This window comes from Leptinotarsa decemlineata, unplaced genomic scaffold (assembly GCF_025532065.1).
Source record: "Leptinotarsa decemlineata unplaced genomic scaffold, Ldec_3_MD MMD2_tig00026307_RagTag_RagTag, whole genome shotgun sequence".
Classification (NCBI taxonomy): Eukaryota; Metazoa; Arthropoda; class Insecta; order Coleoptera; family Chrysomelidae; genus Leptinotarsa; species Leptinotarsa decemlineata.
Window position 1 is genome coordinate 6,764,711 of NW_027412681.1, and position 18,999 is coordinate 6,783,709.

The 18,999-nt window shown below is 36.0% G+C and overlaps 1 protein-coding gene across 1 annotated transcript in view; it reads right to left on the reverse strand.

Moving 5' to 3' along the window:
* Positions 1-18,999, reverse strand: part of LOC111504397 (uncharacterized) — an 859,110-nt gene extending 840,111 nt beyond the window's left edge. Inside the window, exon 1 of the mRNA XM_074181189.1 lies at positions 18,726-18,999. Coding sequence (XP_074037290.1) covers positions 18,726-18,771 — 46 coding nt within the window. The 5' untranslated portion in view covers positions 18,772-18,999. The remainder of the gene's footprint in view (positions 1-18,725) is intronic.

An 18,999-nucleotide genomic window follows, 5' to 3' on the forward strand; every position in this document is an offset into this window, starting at 1 on the left:
ATGGAATATCGTAGAATTTTCGCCGAAGTTCCATCGACATCGGTAGCGTTTCTTGCTGCTTCTCGAGCGGCAGGTAACATTGGATATTCCCACGCTCTCAGCTACGTCACGTTTGGTTTATGTTTACCAGTGGCGGCCGGCGTCATTTCCTTTCGGGCATGATTTACAACACTACCCCCTTCCCTGAGGTTGTTTGCCCCGAACAACATTCCAGAAGGAACATCACGACCCATGTAAGGACTCAGCCTCTCTTGTGTGGACATTTTTAGAATTGCTTCTGAGTGACAATTGGATTCTATACACCAGATCGTTTATCTTTTTGATTACCAAGTAATGTCCTTGCCATGGTCTCTTCAACTTGGGACACAAACCTTTCCGACGTTGGGGTTGGCAGAGCTACACGTCATCGCCCTCATTGAAACTCACTGGCAGCGATTTTTTGTCGAATCTTATCTTCATCCTGTCGCTGGAAAGCTGTAATTTGGTCCTAGCAAATTCGTGTACAATTTCCAGTCTCTCCTTTCGGTCATTCACATACTCTGAAAGAGGTACCTCTTAAGATTCATCGAAAAGACTGCCATACAATACATCTACCGAAAGCTTCACCTCCCTACCAGTCAACAACATGGATGGTGTATAACCTGTCGCGTCATGTTGGGAGCTCCTGTATGCCAACAGAAAAAGAAGAACCAATTTATCCCACTTCTGACACCAAATATTACGTTTTTACCCGTGGGATGATCAATAATTGACTACACTGAATAATCAAACTTAACTCTATTTCACTTCAGTTACAACAAACACTTCAACTTAAACTTCAACTATTATTTGAATGTATATCGCTTTACTAGATCACTTCGCGTACCGCACTGTAACTTACACTTCACTGTGTACTTGACTGTCCAAATACGCTTGCAGCCAGCGTTTAAATATCGCAATGGAACATCGTAGAATTTTCGCCGAAGCTCCATCGACATCGGTAGCGTTTCTTGCTGCTTCTCGAGCGGCAGGTGACATTGGACATTCCCACACTCTCAGCTACGTCACGTTTGGTTTATGGTTACCAGTGGCGGCCGGCGTTATTTCCTTTGGGGCATGATTTACAACAATATGATATTACTGTTAATTCAGGGTGTTTCAAAAGTTTTGTCCGTTTATATGAATGTACTTCAGTGAATACTTATTCAATCCAATCGAAACAAGCGCCATTTGAATCATTGTACTTTTGCCAACGTTACTCAAGAAAATTGATTCTGACAGCATACAAATGTAGTGCTCGGGATTCAATGAAGTAGACGAAGGCCGTTTTTGACTAGTCTTGATTGGCTTAGGTTCTACCGCTGCTTGGAGAGATGGTAGTCAGTTGGCGAGAAGTCTGGGGAGAATGGTGTGTGGGGCAGAACTTATAATTAAGCTTATATGGTGATTTGTGAAACGTGCCGACGGGCGATATCATGGAACAGAAATGAACCTCTTCTGTCGACCAGTGATGATGTGGCCCAGTTGCAGAAAGTAAATCACACCAGTCGCTGAGCTGACGCTCAGTTCTTTCGACATCCCCCGCACCGTTTATGATGGGTCAGTCTCTACCGGGATCCTCAAATTCTCGTCCTGGATTACTGTGAGTCGACCACTTCTGTCTGTTTCGACAGCGATTTTGTTCCATTTGACTTCGTTGAGAAAAAGTGGCCGAAAATCGCTTAACGACATCTTATAGTAATAGGCTGGAAAATGACATAAAATTGAAATTTGAAAAAATGAACAGCAGCAATGTATACAGGGTGTTTCAAATTCTATCCTAATTATCGTGATCTCGAAAACTATGAGAGGTACGAAGATGGTGAAATTGGGGCAAAGTGGCGCATTACCTGACTAACAATATGCCGTTGAGAAAGTTCTGAAATTCCGAGTAGATCCGGAGATATCCGGAAAACAGAAATTTTGGAAAATGTTTTTATTTCTTCTGGCTTCATTTTTAGAAGGGTTCAAAAATAAATCGCACTTCCACATTGCCACTTTTTCCCTGCTACATAATGGTGTTTTCATATTTGTTATCCGACGTTTCGTCTTCCGGCCACCATCATCAACTTTATTTTTTCTTATGAGCGTTACATTGGATTCTTTCTGTTTTAAGTAGAACCAGATTTTACTTTTTCAGTGATGTATCATAAGTTATCATTCTTTTTCGAAAATTGAAGATATTGAAAAAAAATAATTCTTATCATAATAGGCTTGACTTTCATGTTTCTAAATTTGACTTTCAATTTGTTACCCTCATTGACATTTTGTTAGTGCACAAGTCATGGAATTTTTTCGAAAAATGTCTTTCACGAATGAAAAAAAAAGAGATATGAAACAAATTTATTACAAATACGATAGAAACAGTGTTCGGACATCGGAAATATATTTAAACGTGTATACCGAAAGACGACAACCACATCGAACTATGTTCAAGTTATTGGATCAAAATCTTACCGCGTTTGGTTCGTTTGAAAAGCCAATGAAAAAATACGGAGACAGAATCAACAATCAAAATTTGATAAATGAGGTGATGTGTATGAGGTAACTTAGACATTGTGTCCTTTTCAATGAAAATACAATTTTGAACAAATAACAATAATTAACTAAAATGTAAAGACAAAATTAAAACACAGCAAATTCTCAAAATGCTGGCCTTGTTCGTGATAACACACCTCTGTGCCCTTCTTCGAATATTATTCACTGCACTAACAATGCTGTGTTGAATGAAGGTCCTCAATATTTTGATATTCCTTCGGACCATAAACTCTATTTTTCAGTATACCCCATAAGAATGTATCCATAACACTTAAGTCTGGAGACCTTGCTGGCCACCTCACCGACCCATTATTCCCTATCCATTTATCACCAAACCTTTCAATCAGGTCTGGTAGTTTGCGGTGAAGCACCATCATGTTGAAACCAGGTGTTGTTATAGTTAGCCAAAGGTAGATCATTCAGAATTCCGTCAAATAAATGAGGACGACCCAAAATTCCATCTTTGTAAATTCCTAGCCACACGTTAATACTTAATCGCACTTGAGGTCGAATTTATCGGAACTGGGTTTATTTATGCTCCAAATGTGTTCGTTATTTCAGTTGAATATCCCACAATTCGTAAAAGTGCTCTCATCTGTCCAAATCACATTTTCCAGGAAAACAGGAAAATCAGGTCTTCTTATTAGCCATTTACAAAATTCTAATCGCCTTTCGGGATCAACTGGATGCAATTTTTGAAATATGTGTATTTTGTAACATTTTAAACCGCTGTTTTGAGATGTCTCCAAGCACTTGTATGACAAATATTCATTTCGGTGGAAATTTGACTTTGCAATTCCAGTATTTTTGTTATGGTGTGAGTCAAGTTTTTTCAATAGATTGTTCCAATAATTTCATTCTTTGATTTGTCTAAGCAAATAATGTTAATTCTATAACAGAAATTTGTTTCTATAGGTAAACAAAGCATGTATGAGCGTTTTCAGGATGACTATCATTCACCGTGGAGTTTGCGATGAAAGTGGACTTCGATGTCATGTGGTTCGTGAATAACTTTGTATGTTTTTTCTTCCAAAAAGTATTTTGTAAAACCGAATTGAATGATTTCTCAAAACAAAAGCAAAAAACACTGCCTGACACTCTAGAGAATATAAAAAAACGCCAAAACCACCACTTTCGCGCTTTATTAAGGCGAACCAAAACATTTGTTTTCCGAATTACACCTATCGCTTCCGTTCGGTAATCGTCCGTTAATAAATAATCAACGGCGGCTATCCGAAATATAAAACGGATCCGGAATCGCGAAAAAAACCAACAGAAAAATCCGGTTAATAAATTAAAAGCAATCGTATAGGTGCTTACCAGGCAGAAAATGTCCGTTCTGTATATGACTATAAAGGAAATATATAATATCCAGTGTGCCGCGAACAAAAAAGCATTTATAGCTTTTGTTGTGGACCGGGTCAGATATAGATTAAATGTGTGACGGCAAGGAAACCCTATAATTCAAGGGAGTTTTTAAAGTTTCGCCGCTCTGTCCGGATTTTCGAAATAAAAGCCGCTAATCTAAGCAACAAAGACCTGCACGGAACAAAAAAAAAACCATGTATAGAAAATGACGCGCTTCAAGGTTTTTTCGGATTACGCGATGGTGTTTTGTTGTTTTTCGTTTAGACCGTTGCTGTTTGTGTGCCGCCGACGGTCTCTGTAAATCCCCGGTGCGATGAAGTGTGAGACGATATTTTCGATTCGATGGCAAAAATAAAAGGAACATTTTGGTGTGTCCGAATTGATGGTTTCGGGAGTGGATTCCGTGCGAGCAGTCGTTAGTCGAAGCGTAAGAATTATTTATGGAAAAAAGGCTCATTCTGATTGTTGAGTATCAATGTAAGTGGACTGTAGTTCCTGTATTTAAGTGGACTGTATTTCCTGTAATATGAATTTGAATGTTCTCTTTTCGCGTGATTCTGGTGAATAGAGAGAGCAAATATTTTGAATTGAACCGAACTGTAAAGACCTTTAGAAATTTGGCAATTCCTTTCGAATAATGAAGGTTTTTCTGTTCAACATCCCGGTGGGTAATAGTGTTAGTCTGTAGACATTTCTCACACCCATCTCATGCACCACTTGGGCAGCTTCTCGAGCATTCGAGCGACTCGTCACTTCTCTCGCACTCCCAACCGTTTCTGACGGAATATCCTATACAGGAAATGTGTGACATAACCACAAATAGAGGCGAACGCAGTAATATCGCGGTCTGAATTTCAAATCGAATACAAAGAAAATGCTTTCAAAAAACACCAAGGTAAGAAAATTGAAGAGAGAAAAAACAGAACACTGATACATGAGACACTGACTGGAAAAAGGTATTATTTTCGTCAACGTATCAGACGTCTTAAAAAAATATGAATTATTTGATTATCATACGCTTTATGAGAATAATGAGATGAAAATACAGCCTAGGAGATGCTGCAAATAAGGCAAATGATACAGAAAGATACGGAAGGTGAATATTTCAATACGTTTGTATTTCTCCTCGATTAAGTCTTCAGACTAGTTTTCTTGTAGAGTTTTTCAGCGAACCGAACCCGAGCTGGAGATGTGTTTGTGCAGTTGATATCCCGGAATCGGGATGACACACTAAAAGCTAATGGACGTTTCTACTTGTGGATGTCGTTCTTGTCATAACGGCATCTAGATTGCTACTGTTCGATTTTAACGAGCTTTGCTCAACCGAACCTTGTTCAATTAACTCTGATCGGTTGGCAGGAAACTTACAAAATCGTTTTCGATTTTGTTTCATCTCCGGTATCAAGACTGGCCTAGCAATGAAACGACTTGTAGTTTATAATGTATACAGGGTGGACCATCGAAAACATGCTGCAAGGCATTAAAGTGACGTCTTCATTCAACAATAATGGAAAGAGCGAGTGACACTTCAAAGTGTTTTTCAGTTCAATACAAGGTATGTTAAAAAAATTAGGTAAATGTTGAAATTTCGCAGGCTATTAGCAATTTTTTATTTTCTTATGTTGGTATAGTTTAAGTAAACGATATAGTGCCCCTTACCTTCCAGCAGTTCCCCTTTAATAAAATAGTTAGGGAGCTAAGTAATTTTGTTATTCAATAATCATTTCTGATTATATAAGAATCACAATAACTATAGCATATTATATATATATATATATATATATATATATATATATATATATGTATATATGTATATATATATATATATATAATATACTCAATACTGTTAAACTTAAAGGGGTCAAAGCAACTATCAAGAATAACCACCTGATTATCAACGACACCTTCCACACCCTGGCTGATATCCAGTCTAATTCGGAACTCTTGCAAGTAAGTCGAACAGAAGCGAGGTTGCGCCCTCTTCTACAAGTACTGCTGAATAAAAGGACCCGAAGATCGAAACTACAAATAACACAATTACTCTAATTTTTACTATATTTGTTTACGTTGAATTTGAGTTCATTTATAATTCATTCAACTACTGAGTCAATATATTCATTTCCGCTTTGACGACTACCACCCTTACTAATTCAGCTTTCAGAATTGTTTGTTTTGTATATGCTTTGGTCGGGAAAATATCCTCAAATGTCCGAAACTTTAAAATTTGTTCATTTAAATGTAAGATCATTATTCACAGGGTTTGATATGCTTTCGGAATATATTTCGAATGAAAATATTGATATGTTTGCTGTCACTGAAACTTGGCTCTCTCCAATAATTGACTCTGATACCATTGGAATTAACAGACAGAATTGGCAGAGGGGGTGGCGTTGCCTTCTACATAAATAACTATTACATTCAAAACACTCTTTAGTTATATAAGTTCTCATCTTGAACAGTTGTGGATCTCAACAACCCACAGATGTAAAACTCTCGTTTATGGAGTATTATACCGGTCCCCTTCAGCTGATTTAATCCAATGTTTAAACGAACTTGAAGACAGCATGGCCAACCTACTTCCTTCATGTGATTTTTTGCTGGCTGCCGGCGATATTAATATCAACCTGTTAACTCACGACCGGCGTTCTCAACTCCTTACAGATTTTATAAATTCGTTCGATCTTTATCAGCTTATAGAGAAGCCTACCCAAATAACTGCTCACTCTCAATCCCTTATTGACATCGTCCTTGTCTCTGATAAGGAAAGAATATTAGATGTGGATGTGTATGATATTCAGGGAATTTCAGACCATCTGTCAGTGATGTGCAAAATTAATGCTTCTGTTTGTTCTAGAAGAGTTAAAATGGTTTCTTTTCGCAATTATCGTAACTTCGACTTCGATCTATTCCGTTTAGAACAAAATTTTGACCTGTTTAATACTTCTAGGTTACAGCAAGGAATTTGACACTCTAGATCATGAGATATTGTATGACAAACTTGTCTACTTCGGTTTTTCTAGGAAAGCAGTGTCTCTCTTAGAAAACTATCTGAAGAATCGTACTCAAAGAGTTGTTGTGTTGTGGAAGTTATTTCAGATGCTCTGCCGGTATTAAAGGGAGTACCACAAGGATCGATCCTTGGGCCCTTGCTATTTAGCTTGTATATTTGTGACTTTTATCTGTCCGTGAAAAAATGCAATATACATCACTATGCAGACGACACGCAGTTATTATTCTCTTTTTCGCCTGGCGAGTCTACATCTGCTCTGTCGCATATTAATAACGATCTCCAAGCCATCTTAGACATTTCTACTGCTCATAAGCTCAAGCTCAATTCAGAAAAATCCGCAATCGGAGCTAAGAAAAACAGAAAGCTCACCAACTCTACTTTTCAAGTTCGCATCGAAAACGATATACTTCCCTCCATGGACGAGATAAAAAATTTAGGATTGTGGTTTGATCTGGATCTTCGCTTTACTAAACATGTCAGCTATCTGAACCAATCTTCTTATAACGTTCTCAGACAGATTTTTCCTAATCGTGATTTGCTCAACACAAACCTAAAACTTAGACTATGCGAGTCTCTGATTATGTCAAAAATTTCCTATTGCGACAGTATTTATGGACCTGCTTTAAAACAATCGGATGCTCTCCGACTACAGCGTATTCAGAATAGATATCTACGTTTCTCGTTTGGTATTCGGAAATATGACCATATATCCCCAGCAATGCAAGAATCAGGATGGATGAATGTTGGGAAACTTAGAACTCTACACCTTCTTATCAACACACATAAAGTTTTGATAACTCGACAACCTGATTACTTACTGAAGAAGCTTAAAACATTATCTACGATTAACAGCTTCACTACAAGGAACAGTTCAGTTCTAGTCATCCCCAAACACAAATCTTCCATCTTCACCCGCTGCTTCTCGTATAATGCACCCAAATATTACAATCAACTACCCTGCGAATTTCGATCATACACCATCGTAAACTTTAAAAAAAGACTGAAGACTTATTCATCTCATTAGCCTCTTGCCCGTTCCCGACCTTGGCATTTCTAAAATGAATTTTCTAAAGTAAAGCAATAACTAAAATTTTTTGATATTGTTAACTCGACTTGTGTTCATATTATTTATCTATAGTTTCTCCCAGGTTGAGTTGAAAAACAGCCTTGGCTGATACTCCGCCTATTCACCATATACTGGAAGTTTTTTTCTTTGATTTTGTTATTGTTCCTGTATACTGTTTTATTTTATTTTTGTCTATTCCATTTGTATTTTTATGGTGAATAAAGACGTATTATTGTTAGTATTATAATATATATATATATATATATATATATATATATATATATATATATATATATTTATATAGATGAGTGGGGAAGTAGGGATTCAAATAACAGAGTGATGACCAATTCCATCACATATTCAATTTAACTGTTCTTGGTGGAATCAAATGTACTATGTCACTTGAACACTTCCCGTGAAAGTATCTATAGAAGAGATGGAATCCAGCAGCTTCAGGGTATTTTTGGGGGCGGAGCTCCATACATGAGAACAATACTCCAAAGAAGGTCTAATCTGAGCTTTATAAAGCATCAAAACTTGCTAAGGTGTGTACAATTTTCTTGTTCGAAACAATGTTCCAAGCTTTCGAGAAGCAGCCTTTGCAATTCCAGCGACATGATTGTGCCAATACATATTGGTGTTCAATAAATTTATCAAAGCAGAAAGCGGAATTGTCTGTCCTGACATTGTTCAGAAACATTTATCTATTTGAAGAAAACCGATGTCTGGGTTTTTGTGGCATTGAGTTGAACCTGGTTAGTTTCACCCCATTTCGAAATCACTTCTAGATCCTCTTTAAGTTATGCAACCTCCTGCTGCCGGTGAAGCAGAGTTGCCAACCGTAGCGGAATTCCGCTTCCGTAGCGGAATTTACTCGACAGTAGCGGCGTAGCGGATTTGAACATAAAGTAGCGGAATTTTCTACAAATAATCAATATTGAAAAAAATATGGAAGAAGAGGCAGTGGACAGACAGCACTCGAAGCTGACAGCTGACAATTGAATGCACAGTTAATACGTTATTATCTTAGTAGCTGAGGCTATTACATGATGAAAGAGTGGAACAATATTTTTGGATATTTTCATTACTATCATAAACCATATAACCTCCAATATCAGGGAACTAAAAGTCTCGACTGTCTCGAGAATTATGAATTATATGGAACAAATTACAGTGGAAATGGAAGATAGCTGATCTGATTGTAACTCGAGCGAAAGAGCTACCGCAGTTGAAATAAACGGAAACGGGACATGTTCAAAAAATACAAAATGTCTCTCAATATTGGTTGTCTGAATTCAACTTGAAAGAATGAATTAGACGTGTCTACGTGAACAAATTGATATTTATTTTTACTTTTCAAAATCATTATTTCAAGCTAAGAAATATTTGGTCGAGACGACAGCTATCAAAAATCAACTGCTGTAAATTTAGAAAATTAGGTGTCATCTAATGAGTTGCGAGGTTGAAAATTAGCATGATCCTGATTCCTGACATTAATGACAGTTCAGTTTTGTGGTATCTGAACAGGACACAAACAAACTTTAAGTTCTGTGGTATTTAATTTTGGATAGGGCGCAAGCGCGAACTGATTGCGTCAGATGTATAAGCGTAGCGGAATATGAAGCAGTGTAGCGGAATTTTGGTTCTTGTGTAGCGACTTTATAGTTCATCCAGTTGGCAACACTGCGGTGAAGATGTGTATCTGCAGCCGATGTCTTGTAATCCAAATGGAATGACGAGACAAGCGTGCTGTCGTCAGCGAAGCATAATATAGGATTCTTGTTTTTTCCAATAAGTCGTTGATATACAATAAAAAGAGGGTTGGAGACAATATGGATCCCTGGGGAACACCAGCGTTGATGATAAAAGTATTCGAGAGATATCCATCTACGGCCACTTGCTGAAAACGTTCTTGCAGGAAGCATACACAAAAATGTTCTGACAAGCTATATCATCGAAGTTTGGCCAGCAAACCCTCATGCCACACATGGTCAAAGGCTTTAGAAATATCAAGAGCAACAGCTCTTGACTCTCCATGTTTCTCGATTGCGTTATTCAAAATATGGGTGACATACGACAGAAAGTCGACAGTTGACCTTTGTTTGCGAAAGCCATATGCAAAATATACAGGCTGATTCACGGTGGATGGCACATTAGACGTTTCTGGTGAACCAGACAACGGATCACTTTGAAAATTCAATGGAGGGCATATTCGGACATTCTCTAGCCAACTAAAATATTTTCGACAATGCGGTGTTGCCGCTTCTATTAGAAAGCAGTAGCAACTTTGATTTTTCAAATGGAACACTCTGTATATAATAACATTTTTGGAATCTCCAACAATTGCCCGACAACTTTTTTTGATATTTCCCTATACCTATCTGTTACCGTTTCCGAAATAAAAATTAATTTCAATTTTTTTCTTCGAAAATCATGACTTCTAAAAATGCCGATATCTTTTAGTTAAGAAGTACTATGATATCGAAATTTGGTTTGGAGTTAGGTGATACCTGGACACTTTCCACACGTCTGCCCAATCTCCGTTACTTCAATACAGGGTGGTAAAAAAATACAGTTTTTTCGTTTGCTTGAAAAAGTTGCTGAAATTTGATTATTTTAAATGGAACACCCTGTATATTATTGAAAATTCGGAAAGCTGTTAAAATTTGCTTTCTTTCTATGTATATCATACCTATACCTAACTAGTCAAGTTTCGGACTTATGAACATTTATTTGTGAAAATGTCCCTTCAGAATGGTATTTCCATTCGATATTCGGTAAGCAGGCCATGATTACTATTTGACAGTAGCGTTGTGACATTCTCCTAATAATATCGACATTTTCGTCACTTCAGAAGTTGCAAATACCTTCAAAACGATGGAACAAAACTATTCAAACGAAGTTCTTATGAATTTGTTTATTATTTTTGGACAGTGTGAAAAAATTATCAGCAGAACATGTAGAAAGTTCAATGAAATGTATCCGAATCTACCGCCAATGAACCTCAAGAAATTTATACGAATTCAGAACAATTTCAATGCATTTGGATCAACTTTAAAAGCACCAAGAAACTTGCCTCGACCCGTAACTTTCGAAGACAACCAGATTAATGTCTTAGAATATTTTCACGCATTTCCCGAGTCATCGATAAGAAGTGCTGAAGAAGATTTGGGTATAAAATATTCATCGGTTCAAAGAATCTTGCGAAGACATAAAATGCATGATTATAAATTCACCAAAATTCAAGCAATGAAGCCTCAAAATTCTCAACAGAGAGTAGAATTTTGTGAAATGTTGTTGACACGCATTCAAGAAGATCCACTTTTTTTAAATAAAATTATTGGACTGATGAATCGAAATTTTCGAGAGAAGGGATTTTCAATAGAAAAAATCGTCATTATTGGTCCAGTGAAAATCCTCACGTCACCAAAGAAGCCGGATTTAAAGAAAAATTTAGTTTTAATGTCTTCTGCATGTTGATGGACAACAAATTGAGGTACATGATATACGAGGAGTCATTAACATCCAGAAGCTACCTGAATATTTTGGAGAATACTGTAGACAGTTTCGTGGATAATCTGCCACTCGAAGATTATCGAAACTGTTGGTACCAACTAGACGGAGCTCCTGCACATTGCACAAGAGAAGTGAGCGCAGAACTGGATAGACTATTTGACGATCGGTGGATGAGGCGCTTGGGACCATGGAATTGGCCAGCGAGATCACCCGATCTTAATCCATTAGATTTTTATTTGTGAGGAATGTTTAAAGAAAAAGTTTACAAAATACCCGTGCGTTCGAGAGATGAATTGTTAGAAAGGATTGCCCAAACATTTGAAGATTTGGATCCCAATGAAATCAGATCTGCCACCACGAAAGCAGTCAACACTCGCATTTTAAAGTGCTTGGAAGTGAACGGCCAGCGATTCGAACATATTTTGAAATATTCCACATGATTGTTTTACTTTTTTATAATTATTCATATCAATATTTCCAATTTCAAGTTTCTTGGTGCTTTTTTAAAGTTTATCCAAACATATTGAAATTGTTCTGAATTCGTATAAATTTCTTGAGGTTCATTGGCGGTAGATTCGGATACATTTCATTGAACTTTCTACATGTTCTGCTGATAATTTTGTCACACTGTCCAAACATAATAAACAAACTCATAAGAACTTCGTTTGAATAGTTTTGTTCCATCGTTTTGAAGGTATTTGCAACTTCTGAAGTGACGAAAATGTCGATATTATCAGGAGAATGTCACAACGCTACTGTCAAATAGTAATCATGGCCTGCTTACCAAATACCGAATGGAAATACCATTCTGAAGGGACATTTTCACAAATAAATGTTCATAAGTCCGAAACTTGACTAGTTAGGTATAGGTATGATATACATAGAAAGAAAGCAAATTTCAGCAGCTTTCTGAATTTTCAATAATATACAGGGTGTTCCATTTAAAATAATCAAATTTCAGCAACTTTTTCAAGCAAGCGAAAAAACTGTATTTTTTTACCACCCTGTATTGAAGTAACGGAGATTAGGCTGACGTGTGGGAAGTGTCCAAGTATCACCTAACTCCAAACCAAATTTCGATATCATAGTACTTCTTAACTAAAAGACATCGGCATTTTTAGAAGTCATGATTTTCGAAGAAAAAAATTGAAATTAATTTTTATTTCGAAAACGGTAACAGATAGGTATAGGGAAATATCAAGAAAAGTTGTCGGGCAATTGTTGGAGATTCCAAAAATAATATTATATACAGAGTGTTCCATTTGAAAAATCAAAGTTGCTACTGCTTTCTAATAGAAGCGGCAACGGCGAATTGTCGAAAATATTTTAGTTGGCTAGAGAATGTCCGAATATGCCCTCCATTGAATTTTCAAAGTGATCCGTTGTCTGGTTCACCAGTAACGTCTAATGTGCCATCCACCGTGAATCAGCCTGTATTGTATTGAATTTTCTAGTGAATAGTACAATTTTTGCATCTGGAAATATTTAAAATGAGGTGGTTTTTGCGGTTTAATCATTGTTAAATTACTTCGAATAGGAAGCTCAGCTCAGTCTCAAGATTTATCTCAGGCTAATTAACTATGTCAAGTTAAATAATAATATTGCAAGATTGTTATGTTTAATAAAAAAACAGTGGTGGTACAATTATTTTTCTCGACAAATTGTCGACAACTATTCGATGATTTAAAATAATCATCAATTTTACTGCATGTGATCTTGCTAACTTTACAGAGGTCGTTAAAAAGGCTGCACTTTTGTATCGTAACGATAATTCATTTCCTCGCAGGAAATTTCAAGTGAAACTCCTGGCTCTATTGTCGATTTTAAAGTTTCCAAGAAAGGAGATCGCGTCTCATTCGGGAACTGTCTCCAAACTCTTGTCGCGAAATGCATAATTCAAGCAGCGGTGTGGTAACAGATATACGGCGAATCGCATAGAATTCATTTCTGTGGGGAAGATTGAAGGAGATAGTTTCGGAGGCGGTTCAATTGAAAAAAGCGGTGGATCGTTAAAAACCCTAAGTATATACGGAAGACCCGTATTAACGATTATTTCATCATTATATCAGCAGATATAATTTTTTTCTTCTCAGTATGACTGACAAGTTAAACCACTGAATATTCCATTATGTGGCTTATCTGGCTTGAGTATGTATATACACCCTTATTATACCATTGTAGAGTTTCTAAATGTTTATCAAATTTTTTTCATACAGGCCGTTTCTTTTATCATGTGCTATATTCTAAACCGTAACAGATACGAAGACGATTGAATGGGAAAAAGGTAACTGTCATCAGGAACAATACAATGGTCGAAAGAAAATTTACGGGGAATCACACCCTTCTCAAGTTATACGTGGAAAACGAAAAATACTGTTTTTCGTTTTTTTCGAATGGAATTGTTATTTCGGAGAATATCAAAAAATGAACATATCAAAGATGTATTCAAACGATGAAATGACTGAAATGCTAGTTAGTTATGCAAAATCAAATAGAAATCCTCTTTTGGCAAAGAATATGTATGTTGAGCTATTTCCGAATCGTCGTATTCCGAACATCCAAATGTTTAGACGATTAGAAAGAAATTAGAGGGACTATGGTGCATTTGAGAGAAAGGAAACAAGAAAATGTGTGGTTACTGGAAGTGTGAGGAATCAAATAAATGTTATAGGTAAGCACATATTACCACATAAAAATGTACACAGTGAAAACATCTTTTTTATAATTAGGATTGGCCAGTTAAAAAATTATGCTAATCAAGATTGTTTTTACGAGAAATTGCCCACGAAATGAGGATTTCTGTAAAATCTACCAGAACTATTTTGAAAACGAAAAAATACAAATGCTACAGAATACGCAAAGTTAATCACCTCAATGAAAGGGATTACGGAAAGAGAGTAAGATCCGCGAATACGATCCGCGAAGTGGTTAAGACGTAAAAATGGGGAAGTTGGAAATATTTGCAAAAAAATAATATAGACGGTAGATCCAAAATTCACTAACAATGGTTGGTTTAACAAAAATATCCATTATAGGTGAAATAATAGAAATGAACATTTACTTACATAGGAGAACCAATTTCCAAAAATGGTTCGGAATAAATGTTTGGTTGGGAATTGTGGGAACAAACATCCTTGGCCATTTCTTTTACGATGATTTCGATGGTTACTTAGATGAATGGCCATTGAATATCCGCCATGAAATACAATATTTTAATATTTTCAACAGAACGGCGCTCTTCCCCATAATGCAGCAATAGTAAGGGAACATTTAGATGCAATATTCCCAAGAAAATGTATTGGGAACCAATTAACTGGCCAGCACGATCCCCAGATCTTACTCCTTTAGTTATTTTTCTCTAGGGATAGATAGAGGATAAAGTTTTTTCATCACCAAGTACAGATATCGACCATCTCAAACAAAAAATAAGAGATATATGTAGTAGTATTACACCTATTATGCTAGAAAATTGCCACAGAAATTGTCTGGACCGACAAGTTATGTGTATTCAACAAAGAGGTCGTCAATTCGAGCATTGAATGTAAATTTCCATGTAGCTTTGATTTTCCGTATTGGTTTTATTTCTCCCAGAAGTTCATGATAAAATAAAGTATTTTTCTGTTTGATTGTTGTCACTGATCATGGTGGTTATTTCAAATGAAACGCTATAAAAATATTAAATGTAATATACCCTTGGATTGTGAATTTATCGCTTTATTTATAATAAAAAAGACAGGTCCGTATTAAAAAAAAAGTTGATGGTGGCCATGTTGACACGAAAAGTTTAATCGAATATTTATTATTACATCATCAAAGTACACTTTACGAATTTACGAATACAATAATATTTTTCTCTTCCATTTTTTGATATTTTCCGAAATAACAATTCCGTTCGAAAAAAACGAAAAACAGCATTTTTTGTTTTCCCCGTATAACTCGCGAAAGGCGAGAGTTTCCGTAAATTTTCTTCGACCATTGACGGGTATGAAGTTATCCACATCAACAAAGTACACTGAGAAAAAAATATCGCTTTATTATGTTTTCATTTACCGACTCAGCACCCCTACCATTTTTCAATATTTATTCAATACATTTATTGACTGGATTAGTAAAAAAACAGAACCGTCCTAGTTTATTAAACTGTCTGAAGGGGTAAAAATAGGATGGAAATATTTGAAAAAATCGTAACAAGGAAAATCGACTTTGTACACCTACAAAATTGAGATATGATATTCCTGATGATCTATTCGAGAAGAAAAACTTCACGTTATAGTTTTCCAGGCCGTCTGAGAGGGTGAACATGGGGTTGTCGTTCATAGGAGTGCCACAGCTGGTTAACGGAAAACAGATTTTAAAACAGACAGATTGAATAATCTTTGAATTAAGTTCATACCAGTTTAAAAATATTATTCATTATATCTATTATCCATAGATAGTTGGTAGGAAAAATATTTGCCTAGATGCGTGGTGTGGAGTGCAATATCAGAGAGGTCTTACAAAACGCAAGTAGTTTTATTCTCTATCGGTACCTTTGATGTCGACGTTACGTATCTTTCACGTCTATATCTAGGTTTTTGTTACGATGTCTGACATAGTGTTGCCAAATAGTCTAACGCTTTGTTTCTGTGATCGACAATATAAAAATGAATGACAAATCAACTTGTAGGTGTAGGTACACATTCAATTTTCGAAGATACTATTTTTTCAACTTTCCACCCCATTTTCACCCCCTCAGACGGCCTGGAAAACTATATCGTGAAGTTTTTCTTGTCGAATATATCATCAGGAATAACATATCCCAATTTTGTAGGTATACAAAGTCGATTTCTCATGTTAAGACATTTTTTGATATTTTCACCCCATGTTCACCCCCTCAGACTGCTTGGGAAACTATAAAGTGAAGTTTTTCTTGTCGAATGGATCATCAGGAATATCATATCTCAATTTTATAGGTGTACTAAGTCGATTTTTCTTGTTACGAAGTTTTGAAATATTTCCACCCTATTTTCACCCCTTCAGACAGTTTAATAAACAAGGACGGTTCTTTTTTTCCACTAAACCAATAAATAAGCGTATCATATTGAAAAATGGTAGGTGTGCAGAGTCGGTAACTAAAAGAATAAGAATGCGATAGTTTTTTCTCAGTGTACTTTGTGGTTGTGGATAACTTCACACCCGTTACCATTGTTTTGTTACCGATGGCAGTTACCTTTTCTCCCATTTAATCGTCTTCGTATCTGTTACGGTTTAGAATATAGCAATATTACTACATGATAAAAGAAACGGCCTGTATATGTACATACTTTATTTGTGGGTTTTTCTGGAATAAACGCACTGTTCGACGTTGCTTTGCGAAATTTCGTTCCGGGGATTTTACCCTCCAAGATGAGCCCGAAATGGTCGTCCTCCAATAATCCAGAAAGAGGATTTGAGGAGCCTGGTGGAGACTGGTGCGTAGGGTGGCGGAAGAATTGGTCGTCAGCTCCCATGAGGTATTTTATAGTTTAAAATGTATTGGAAAGTTCACCGGTAGAACCTTCGCCAATCAGGACCAGGAAAAAACGGCCTTTGTCGACTTCATTGAATACTGAGAACACAATTTTTATGTCAACGGATTATTCGGCTTGTATTACGTTGGCAAAAGCGCTTATTTCGATTAAATTGGATAAGTATTCACTGTTTGAAGTAGACCTAATAATCATATATATAAAAATGGATGTTTGTTGGTTGGTTGGTTCGTTGACATAGTCAAGTTTCATCAATTGAAAAAATGCCACACTGTTGATGAAAAGATGCGTAAATGCTCGAAGAATTATATGCGAACTAATGGTAAAACAAATGTAGATTAAACCCAAAAATGAATTATCATGAAACTCTTCCATAATTTCCAATTTTGAGAGTCATCAATTGAAAGCTGTTATTTTGAATGAGGTCATTTGAATCATTACATCGTGATATATCACAAGCGCTTCTCGTTTTCTCACACGATTATTATGACGAAGAAATGAAGAAATAAACAGTCTAGTCGAAAGCATTGATTTTTCTGAAGTTATACAAATATTTTATCCTTAATCAGTAAGTAAAATAACTTCATTTCTTATTTCCTTCAGAAACAGTGTCATGCAATGTATTCTAAAATATGGTGACCGCACGAATTTTCACGGTTGTCACATTGTGGTGAATGCGCCAAGTTGCGTGTTTCTACATTTCTGATAAATTCAATTGAAATAAAATTTGTTTCAAGATGTTCTGATGCTATCGTAATATTTTCTTCAAAAGTTTTAAACTTGACTATATTCTTCACTTTTTATATAATATTCAAAACGTCCTGGGTGTTTTCAAGAAAAATATAAAATAACATTATTCGACATACAAATGACACCTACCTACCTCAACCAATGAAAATTTTATAAAAATTTTAAATTATTCAATACCTACAGGTTTTCATTTTTTTTTTCAATTCGACTGATTATTCATCGAAGTGTAACTTGTAAAGTTTAATATCAGAAATGCCTTGGAACCTGTGTGTAGATATGGAAAATACTTCAAACCCTAAAAAAATATTCATTATTCAAAAAAGAGCTTCAAAAATAATTGGTAATGTTGATTCGGGGGGGATTACTGACGCCCAATATTTACTCAAAGAATAAGGGATATACGTATATTATGTTTCCCACTTCTGATGGAAATTATCATATCTCTGTTGATGAAGATTCAATTTAGACTAATTTCGGAGAATTAGTGGGGTTGTCAAAACGTTCAATTTGCTAATAGAAAATATAGGTTTTTCAATGTTGTTTTGTTTCAGAGAAATCTGTAAGTTAGGAATCACTAGAAATCAAGAACGATTTCAGATTCAGCATCACCAAAAATCCCAACACACAAATTGCTTATATTAGAACAATAATGTACAAATCTAATGAATGTTAATACAGCGGTAACAGATACCTAATGTAAAAAACATATATCATAACGTAGATTTTTTCAATTGTTTCAAGGTGTCTGAAGGTCTTATGGAATTTTTCATCAAAATCGCGAAGTTGATGGCTATTATAGTCTTCATCTTATGGGAAAGTTGATGACTATAGTCTTCATCTTTTCTAATAAAAAGACAAGGGCCAGCCTCGAATGATATTTAAAACTTTTTTAATATTTCAAGACGCAAATAGCACATTCCAAACTTTGGAAACAAAATATAAGATTACTCACTTTGAAAGAAAACGAGCAGCAAAATCATGAAAGCAGACACCTTCATAGTTCCTTGTCACTCTATCACATGTTACGTTCCAACATCTACCCGGAAAAATAGCACAAAAACTCCGCAAAACTTGTGGAGACTCTTTCCTCACTGCACTCCATGCACCACAAACATTCCCAATATGCCGCAAACTGCAACCAAAACACACAAATATTTGCAAAAATGTCACCGGCAACTTCGAAGTTTCGCGTACGTAAATTATCCGCAGTTTTGCTACCTGCCACC